The sequence below is a fragment of the Elgaria multicarinata genome, chromosome 2, assembly GCF_023053635.1.
Source record: "Elgaria multicarinata webbii isolate HBS135686 ecotype San Diego chromosome 2, rElgMul1.1.pri, whole genome shotgun sequence".
NCBI lineage: Eukaryota > Metazoa > Chordata > Lepidosauria > Squamata > Anguidae > Elgaria > Elgaria multicarinata.
In genome coordinates this window covers 78,664,902-78,675,871 of record NC_086172.1, presented here as the reverse complement: position 1 = coordinate 78,675,871, position 10,970 = coordinate 78,664,902, and the positions used below count along the sequence as shown (strand labels likewise).

The 10,970-nt window shown below is 42.7% G+C and overlaps 2 protein-coding genes across 2 annotated transcripts; both read right to left on the bottom strand.

Moving 5' to 3' along the window:
* Positions 1 to 1,426: 1,426 nt before the first annotated feature.
* Positions 1,427 to 2,362, bottom strand: LOC134392496 (olfactory receptor 8U3-like). The gene has a single exon (XM_063116865.1). It carries the CDS (start codon positions 2,360 to 2,362, stop codon positions 1,427 to 1,429), a length of 936 nt encoding a protein of 311 aa, XP_062972935.1.
* A 1,818-nt stretch (positions 2,363 to 4,180) lies between these two features.
* LOC134393328 (olfactory receptor-like protein OLF3) lies at positions 4,181 to 5,121 on the bottom strand. The gene is given in 2 exon segments (XM_063118359.1): positions 4,181 to 4,320; positions 4,323 to 5,121. Coding segments are annotated over 2 exon segments (939 nt in total).
* Between the last annotated feature and the right edge of the window lie 5,849 nt (positions 5,122 to 10,970).

The window sequence follows — 10,970 nt, the reverse complement described above, 5'->3', positions numbered from 1 at the left end:
ATCTCCTAAACTCTGTCAAACGACATAAAGAGCAATTATAAGCTGGGGTGGGTGCCAAGTTGAGCTGAAGGGGAGGCAAGCTGAGCTGAAGGGGGAAGGCAGCATCACACCTGCTCCAGGACCCATAAACCCTCTGGGTGACCCTGCAAAGGTGACCACAGGCGGGGGCACCAAAGGCAGTCCTCACCCAGGGCACTATTTGTCCTAAGGCCAGCCCTGTATATGCACCTGCCTGAACCCTACATCTTATTCAGAGGCCCTGTTCTGAGTGCCCCCACCAAATGAAGTGAGACAGGCAACTACTAGAGAGGGACTTTTCAGTAGTGGCACCCCAGTTATGGTACAGTCATCCCATACAAATTCATGTGCCACCATTTGTATCATCTTCATGGAGCCACACAAAGACCTTTGTGTTTGTCCAGGCCTTTTAAATAAACCGTGTCTTATATTCTGGGCCTCTGGGCTATTTTAATATTGATTTTTAAATTATATTTTAATTTCAATTGTTGTTGTTTGATATTGTGTTTTAATGTTGTTTTATGAGCCACCCAGACCATTTATGATGGGATACAATCATACACTAAAAAACAAATTCTTTTGGGGCCTCTTGTTAAATAAAGTTGCCAGCTATGAGGCCTCTGTGTGGCCTCCTCTTTATGACAGACAACATCTACTGCATATTCTGGTTTGCTTTCACAGAGTCCATATTTGTTTGTTTGTCTGAAGGATTTTCACCATAGACACCTACCCTCTGCATAAGTGCTCTCAGCAACAGTTGACATTGGTAGTGGTGAGGCAGTGGTGAGGTGTGATAGAACCATAGAGTTGAAAAGGACCACAATGCTATATAACCCTGCCCTCAGCTGCGAACCTAACCTATTTACCCCCTAACCCCCTTCCCCACAGAGATCAACCTATTATGGCCACATAAGGCTTGACTGGACTTTATTCTAGTAATGTGACTTATAGAAGCATAAAATTAAAGGAAAAGAAAATAAGATGTCAAAAAGATAAATACAGTCACAACAGTTATACAAAAAAGCAAGTAAACAAACAAGCAAACAATAAACAAATAAATAAATAAAAGCTGAAAATGTCCATGATGTTTCAGGGCATCAAATAATAATACATCAAATATCCAGCTTATAATCAACAACATGGGGTAAGCTTGTGTATCATGAAGTGTCCCAGACTGAGGGGGTGGCTGACTGCCACCTTGGTCAGTTCTGCTTCACCCACACCACATCCTCCTCAGCAGTGTGGTAAGTCACAGTATGGGAGACGCTCTACTGACCTCATTCTGTGAATGAGGCAGGGTGATGGTGCTATAAAAGCCTCACCTGGGAGACTGAATCATGTGTGAAATAAATTACTTCAACCAGTGTTTGCTTTCATGCGTAGCCCAACCATGCACCACGTACACTTTTCAAGAAAACCTTATCCGGCCTAAGACTCTCTTCAGCGCATCTTTCACTTCCTTGTTCCTCAGGCTATAGATCAGCGGATTCAGCATGGGGATCACCACTGTGTAGAACACAGAGATCACTTTGTCTCGTCCCAGAGAATAGCTTGAAATTGGCCGGACGTACATGAATACTGTGGTTCCATAGAATATCAAGACAGCTGTCAGGTGGGAGGCACATGTGGAGAAAGCTTTGCGCCTGCCTTCTGAAGAGCGGATCTTCAGGATGGTGGAGATGATATAGACATAAGAGATGAGGATCTCCGCTGATGTGAAAATGCCGTGAAATGTGCCAAAAGTGTACAGCACAATCTCATTGCTGTAGGTCTTGCTGCAGGAGAGCTTTATCAGTGGAGGAATATCACAGAAATAATGATTGATGATATTGGAGCTGCAGAAAGAGAGCCTAAAAGTAGAGATAGTTTGTGCAAGCGCATGGATAAAGCCAATAAGATAACTAATGCCCACCAGCTGGCCACAAAGCTTTTTTGTCATGATGACTGAATAGAGCAGTGGGTTACAAATAGCCACATATCGATCATAGGCCATTACAGCCAGCAGAAGGCACTCAGCGCTTGCAGTGAGGACAAAGCTGAACAATTGTGTAACACAGCCACCAAAGGAAATGACTTTCCTGACAGCTAAAAAATCCACCAATGTTTTAGGAGTAATGGTTGAAGAATAGCAGAAGTCCACGAAAGCCAAGTTGCTGAGGAAATAGTACATGGGGGTATGGAGTCGAAAGTCAGTCCTGATCAAGGTGACCATCCCAAGATTCCCCACACAGGTGATCAGATACATTGCTAGGAAGAAGAAAAAACAAACCATGGCCACCTTGGGCCTGTCTGTTAGTCCTGAGAGGAGAAAATCTGTCACCATAGTATGATTTTCTCCTGCCATTGTGTTGCGTGGCCTCTCCTCTTCAGCAAAATAGAAGGGAAATGGTTGTTACTAGGAAAGAGTTCCACATTAAGGATGAACTAGTATTCCTGCCTCTTCATACCACTGGACCTGGATCTGTGAACAAAATGATGCAGATACTCATGACAGATAAAAGCCAATTTTGTTCTGAAAGGGATTCCATTTTTTTAGGAGTCCAAAACATCTGGAGGTCATCAAGTTGTAGGCATTGATGTAGGCTTAGCCAAGATGGATCTCATTTCTCACTGGGTGAATCAGTCATATGATCGTGCTACATTCTTACCATGTGCCTGCCTCTTGTCTCAACCCACATGTTGTGGGTTTTGTATTGCTATGAAATTGCTGAAAATTGTTTGGGTGGTGATACAGAAAATATGGGCTGAGTTGTCAGCTAGAATAGCAATCAAACTATTAGCTTCATCCCACATACCTGCTTCCCTTGGATTATCCCCGTAGCGCTAAGCTTTCGCAGTTGTTGTTTTTGCTACCGGGCAACAGCGATCTTTTGCATATGTAAAAATAATAAAAAAAAATCAACAGATGACCCAATTCAATCCAAATTTGGTATGCTTAAAGCTCTCCCTAATATCTATTACTGTGCCAATTTTGGTGTCTTTATCTTTAAAGCTTATGCAGATGTAAGCATTTCTTTAAAACCCTTCTCCTGCGCCCCAGCGGTGGCTCGGAAGATACGCTCAAAAAGTAGGGGCTAAATATGGCGAATCTTTTGCCTTTGAAGCACAATTAAAGCAGGATGCATAGGAGTACTTCACAATCAAAGCAGATTATAAGGTGGAAAGCTTCTGAGTCCTTTGCATGCAATTCGCAGTGACAAGGTTGATTCCTAGGTTTTTGTATGTACAGGATTTCAGCTGTAACATTGCTGGTCTTGGCTGTGCAAATACTTCGGGTGTTTTCTCTGTTTATAATGTAAATATGTTGGCTCCAGTCCAGAAAAAAGTTAGTTGTGCTCAAACTGCATTCTGTGGGGTAGCTATTTAAGTTTGTTGCAGCAGAAACATGACTACAAACAAGACCCCTAAAATAATAATAAAGGATACTGTAGGGTGACCATATGACTGGATTTGCCCGGATTTGACCAGGGTTTTGATGGCAAATCCGGGAGGGGGAGGGGAAATCCGGATTTTTTTCAAAGCGCAGCTCTAATGGGAATTAACAAAAATGCTTATAACTCCGTCAATTTTTAAGATAAAGACATGAAACTTGACACAATGGTAGCTCTTTGAACCTTGTTCAAAACAATGAAACTTACTCCTGAGTAAACATATATAAGACATATATGTGAGCTGATATAAACAAACAGGTTATTATCTACATTATAAGGCTAAGGAGGACACAGAAAGTTAGAGACATAAGAACATAGGAAGCTGCCTTATACTGAATCAGACTATAGGTCTGTCTAGCCCAGTATTGTCAACACTGGCCGGCAGCAATGGCTTCCCAGGGTTTCAGGGAGGAGTTGTCCTGCCCTACCTGAAGATGCCAGGGATCGAACCTGGGACCTTCTGCATGCAAGCAGATCCTCCATTATGTCACAGGTGGAAGGAACTGAATGAGCATGTCTCCACCTTGTGGTCCCTTGGTGTTGTGCTCACAGGCACAAACATATATTAGAACCACCTTTTCCCTCCCATGAGATTTTGTTCAACAAAATGAGGTAGGGTGAGGGGAATACATCCTTTCAACCCCAACAATTGTGACCCATTTGGGGAGCAGCTTTTGTCATTGGGAATGAACTAGTTGAATAAGAAAAGTGTAGCATGATAAAAAGCAAAGTTAGATTGTCCTTTTGACCTTTTGACCAAAATCCTTCATCAGGGCTCCCTTTACTTCTTGGTTCCTCAAGCTGTAGATCATGGGATTCAGCATGGGAGTAACAACGCAATAGAACAACGAGACAGGTTTCCCCTGCTTGGGGAATAGTGGGACCTCGGCCGCAAATAGGCAAACATGGCTGTCCCATAGCAGAGGATCACCACAGTTAGGTGGGCTGTGCAGGTGGGAAAAGCTTTGTGCCTTCCCTCAGCAGAATGGATCTGAAGAATGGTGGAAAGGATGTAGACATAAGAGACCAGCACCAGAAAGAAGGGTGTGAGCAGAATGAGGACCCCAGCACCCAACATCACAGCATCCCCAACAAAGGTGCTAGAACAGGCCAACTGCTGTACAGCTAACACTTCGCAGCCAAAATGGTTGATAACAGTCAATCCACAGAAGGGCAAATGCAGAGTGAAGACTGTCTGTAGCAGGCCATTCAGAAACCCACTGAGCCAACACACCACTGCCATCTGGATGCACAGCCTCCGACTCATTGCAGTGTGGTAATGCAAGGGATGGCAGATGGCCACGTAGCAGTCATATGCCATGACAGCCAACAGGATGAATTCAATCCCTCCCCAAGAGAGAGAGATGTACATCTGGGCCAAGCAGCCCACAAAGGAGATGGTCTTGTGCTCTGCCAGGAAATTGGACAGCATTTTCGGGACGATGGTGGTGGTGTAGCACAAGCCCGAGAAGGAGAGGTGGCTCAGAAAATAATACATTGGGGTGCGTAAACGCGGGTCCCTTCTTATCACCAGTATGATGAGCATATTCCCTGCCAGGGTCACAATGTACATAACCAGAAAAAGAACAAAAAGGCCTTTCTGAATTCCTGGATGACTGGACAAACCCAGCAGGACAAACTCCATGCTCCATGTCTGATTTCCGCTTCTCATGTTGTATCCAGACTCACAAATCCCCTAACCAAAATCAAAGCAAGAAAATAATTAATTCCTGTTCCTTTTCTATTCAATAAAAGCAAAAGTGTCACTTCTACACCTTGTGTCAAATCATTATGAATGTGGAATAAAAAGCAGTAAATAACACTATGAAAGCGATATATGGAACCTTGGATTGTGTCCTAACAGTTATCAGTGCACTTCAGTACCACTATTAAGCAGTAGGTTAGATCTAGCCCTGACCTTGGTAGAACAGGTCTGGTGTCCATCTCATCTACGGTTCTGTGTCCAATCAGAACTGGCTGAAGATATTTTGCTACCTGAGGTGGTGGTGGTGGTGGTTTTATATTTATTAACAGATAGAAAACAAACAAATTAAGTCCAAAACTGAAGTACAATATTGTCTCAATGTGGCAACAACACGGAGGAGGAGGAGGAGGCAACAATACATGTGGCAACAATACACAGAGGAGGAGGAGGAGGAGGAGGAGGAGGAGGAGGAGGAGGAGGAGGAGGAAGAAGAAGAAGAAGAAGAAGAAGAAGAAGAAGAAGAAGAAGAAGAAGAAGAAGAAGAAGAAGAAGAAATATTCCCCCTATAAAATATCTATGATATTTTATAATACTGAATAGGTCTAATCCATTGAATTAGAAATCCAACTACAGTCTTTCAATCATCTCTTATCTATCTGTCTTATAGAGCCCCACCATAGGGAAATAGGTGATTGGAGGAGAAAAAAGAGGTAGAGATTGGTTAATATATATAATGAAAGGGGACCATGTCCCCTTAAACTTGTCTACACTAGATAAAATACTGCACAAGTTTTCTGTGTTGCATTAATTTCTCTGACAAGGCAATTTCCCACACTCTCACCACCCACCTTTGTACAGAAAGATTATTGGCATTTTCCCACTGATCTGCAATTTCCATATGTGCTGTTGTTAATAGCAGAGTGACCAACTCCTTGTGGGTTACAGGAACATCTACATGGTCAGGAAGGGACAAAAGAGCATGGGCTGGAGCGAGAAACAACAATTGCCCTGTAATGTCAGAAATTTTCCCATGGACAGCTTCCCAAAAACTTTTTACTGGCTTACATGCCTACCTAAGTAGAATGACAAGATGGTACCCCCACCCCCTCCATTCCATGTAGAGAAGCCAGCCAGAATGATGGTTGAATCTTCTTTCAACAATGGTGACAGGACAGCATCTTCCACCATACTTCAGAGTAGTGTAGGGGGTACAGGGCAGGCAGCATGGTACACACAGCTCTGTCCTCTGACTCCTTTCCATCACTCTCTGCTTCATTCTGCCTATTGAGAGGACCAGCCCTGTGTCCAACAATTTCCAAGCAGATGCCTCAGAGAACTTTCCAAGCAAGACATGATGGGAATTGCTATCTTCTGTGAGGGCAACTTGTGCCATCGTCCGATGCTCTAAGTCCAGCTATCAACTTTTCTACTTAATTCTATGACATATACTGTAGCATCTACAAAAGAGATTACAATCATGTCAAATGGATCTTGTGACTGGCCATAATATCCTCCAACACTGGAAGGCACCAACCACACTATACATCAGCTTGGATCCTGAGATAAATTAAGGGAATTCATAGAAGGAAAGTTTCCCATCCCCTCATTCCCACTGTAGCAACCTGCCCCCCAAAAAAACTCCCTCTCTGGGGGGGTGTCTGGGATTCCCTTCTGAAATTTGTGGGATGGGATGCAGGAAGAAAGGAATGGGAAACTTTCCTTCTGTAAACTTCCTTAACAACACAATCCTGTGCATGTCTACTTAGAAGTAATTCCCACTGAGATCAATAGCACATACTCCCAAGTAAATGTGTATAGGACTGAAATTAAAATTATAAAATTCACTAATCTTAGGACTTAACTCATTGAATCCTCAGCAGAGGAGCATCAAGACCTGACCTTCAACGAACAAATTGTATTTAATATGTACAATGCCAGCACTAAATTTAATGGTATCTGGTCTAAATCTAAGTTCTTTGAACCCTGGGCTGTTGATGTTTTCATTCATTGATACTCTTATGCCTTGCCTTGCATTCCCTTTGCCACGCTCTTTTTGCTCTCCTTCCCTTTCATTTCATCTTACACTTACTAGATTTTGATCATGGCAGGGATGGGATATTCAGGGAAAATAGGTACAGCCAAAGATTTGCCTGTCTTTAATTTGGAATATTAACAACAATCATTCAATAAACTCTTTAAAATTCTTGATGCCCAACTTCAGGCTACTTTGCTTCCATAAATGTCTGGTTCACAAGTCAAAACTGCCTCCATGCAATGCCACCCGAGCTGTCCTCCGTCATGTGGAGGAGGTAGCGTATGAGCGGGCCACCTATGGATCTACAGCCAAAGCCATCTGGCAGGGATTTCTACAATCAGAGTGGAACTTTTTCAAGCCACCATGCTGGTGGGAATTGCTGCTAACTAGGGGAGCAAACATAAAACTAGAAATCAAAAAAAGGAAGATGAAAAGAGGCTGCAATTTGTGAAGGCTTCTGACTATATGGGCATGCAGGTAAACAAAGATGTCAGACTTGGCTAACCATGAAGGGACAAAAGAAAGGGACAAGGGCAAGCCTGGAAAGAATTTCAAAACATTTGAGTATACGGTGCTCTTTTGGTGATATTGCTAAAAGTCTGGCCTACTTTTATCTTTTATTTTTCTATTATTACAAAGTTTTGCATTGGAAGTGGAGTACACATTGTGACATGATATTACATGCAGAATTGCAACCTTCATAAGCCACGAGTGATATATAAATTGGAATAACTCTTAAGAAACTTAAGCAAGCTTAAGATTGTGCTGCATGTCGGGGCAGGCGTTTCCAACAAAGGTGACAGGCAAGCCAAGGCAAGGGAAAAGGGAGAGGGGAAAGAAAAGAGAAAGGGAAATGAAAGAATTGTAGTCACCCTGATGTAGTGGGGAGGAAGTCCCCTTGAAACCAGTGAGATGTGCTGCATGTCATGGCAGTCATTTCCAGCAGAAGGGAAGGGAAGGGAAGAATTTTAACCACTTTAGGCTGTAGGCAAACAGTTTTAAAGGCTCGGAAAGAGATCTAAGAGAGACGTCACCTGCTTTGGCAAATGCCAATGCACACATTTCTCTTGGCCCACTGTCTTCTCTGGTCAAAGAGGCTTTGCAAGTTTTTTGCCAGAAATCAGAGAGCTGCAAATGCAGCTCACCAAGTATAAAAGTGGGATGGGTGTACAAGACACCCCATGGGCCTGTCTGTCTCCAGCCTGCAATTCAAAAGGCTGATGAGAATGAGCTCTTCATACCTGCACTTGGGTCGTCTTCTCACCTTCTGGCACCTAGAAATTCCCAGAAAATTTTCAGAGGTTTTTATCACATCTTAACTCTGTAACAGGGCCTCTGAGATTAAGTCCCACAAGGTTTCCCCTCTGCACAACACAACAGACCATAAATACAAATTCCACCTTGACTATGCTCCTGCTAGTGTACCAAACATAGATTGGATCCAGACTTATTAACACTCAGAGTAGTCCTATTGATTTCAATTATTCTACTCTGAATATGGCTATGTTTGGCTCCAACTCATAACATATAAATCAATGTGAGCTTTTCTACATTTATTGTGCGCTCATCATTCCCTACTCAAGGTAGTTTATGGGTTCGTAGATAATGTCATGATTCTTCAGTTTCATTTGTTTTTTAAAAAACAGCACTTTCTGTGAGATTTTTTAGAGCAGCATGATTCGTGAAAGCGAAGGAAAATGTTTTTACTACTTTTATATTTGCACTATTCTGCTATGCCACAGTGCCGCCTAGCAGATACATAATGGAAAAACAGAAACACAAATGCTCAGATCTTAATTCTGCAACGAAACCTCAAGTAGATACTGCAGATTAACTGCCTTCTTCAGAAAAGGGCTGGTTTTGTAATCTTTTAGCCATATTAGGCAGTTGGTCAGGAGTTGCATGTGAAGGACAAGACCATACTAGGACAGTTCAGTAACTCAGTTGGGGAAGAGAAGTCAACTAGGTATAAAAGTGTAAAAGAAAAAGAAGGAATAGAAACAGAGAGTTCCATTTTTATATCCTAAAAATACAACAAAGAATACATTGTGTGGCTGCTGTGGAAAAGGCAGATTTCATGTTGGGGATCATCAGGAAAGGAATCAACAATAAAACTGGCAATATTACAATGACTTTATAGAAAACTGTGGTGTGATTATGGATGTCGGAGAACTCCGCAATGGAACCAAATGAGTTCAGATTGTTGTAAACCTGACCCATGGATTCCATAGTGGACCAGCTCTTCACCCGTTGGGCAAATTCCATGGATTTGCAGACCATTTTTCTAACCTTCAGGAACATTGCACAAATTTCATCATTAAAATATGCAAAAATAAATAGCCAAAATGTGCATTTACCCCATAGATGAAAGCATGAAAATGCACATTTTGGGGGGGAGGGAATAAGTGCATTTGGGAGGAATAAGTGCATTTGTGGGGAATTTGCACATTTCCATACATGCAAATTTGCACAAATTCATGTATGCAAATATCTGGAAACTTTTTTTAAAAAAAGTCTGAATCCATTGGTGGGCAGATGGTGAAACAAAAGGCACCTGACAATACACAAAACATGGTTAGAATGCATTTTTCACAACTAGGTGCAACCGTATCCAATACGAGGGGCAGTAGACTGAATACCATTTCCTGGGAAACATGACCAGGAAACTAATATTGGTTCATGTCATGTGTCCTTCCCATAGACAACTAGTTGTCCATTTTGGAAACATAATGCTGGTCTCCCAGTGTGGAGTAATGTACTGGTGGTGTGCTGTGATTGCAAGTTGAGTTACCCCAAATCCTATGCTCTGTCCTAGCAACATGGGTGGGGCAGTTATGGATTCCTGCATTGAGCAGGGGGGTTGGACTTGATGGCCTTATATGCCCCTTCCAACTCTACTATTCTATGATTCTATGAAGGTCACAATTTTTCCCCACCACCTCCCATTGAAGTCAATGGGAAGGAAATTCTTTCTATTGATCCAGGACAGGTGTAAGTTGCATCAGCAGATGTGTGGCTGTTACCTGGGGAGGTATAGCATTGGATGTAAGTGTGCTCCTCCCCTGTGCTTCCCACATATTGCCCACAACTCCACCCCAGTGATTCATCAGCATATCTTCACCAGCAGAACAGCTACATCAGCAGGGTCTTCCACCAACGTATCTGGGAAATTGCACCAGTTTATCTGTTTTGGAGCTGGTGTATCTTGCCTTCCTCTGATGTAATGAGGCTTTCACCAAATCCTGCAGTGCCTCAGCCAATGGACCTCAATTATGGGATACAGTGGAAGCTGGTGGATCTGATTTTGGTGGGGCTGTAAATTCTTTCTGGTTTTACACAGAACCATGGTGCTGAAGTCATTTGGGGGATAGAGTTGAGCACTTTCAGTTGCTCTTTTAGAGTTCTGACTGGATTTCACTAAAACCCAGAATGAATTCACAGCTCCACTGAAATTGGAGTCACCAGCCTCCACTGTTCTTCCCCAGCTTTTCTAATATGAAGACTAGAAGCAGACCATGAAAAATGCTGCAGTGTGGAGTTCTCCATTCCATTCCAGCTCCCCCACATTTCCCACTTTTTCTCCCCCAATTCCAACATTCAGTCAGTATTGCATGGCCATTGATTATGCTTAATCTTAACTAAGATGTTTGCCCCCCACCCACCCCCGCCACCAAAAAATATGTATCTAAAGTTGTTGTTGTTGTACTCCTGCAAACCTTGGTACTCCACTGAGCTGGCTAATATCTTCCTCTTGTACATGGATGGAAACGTTTTATCATTG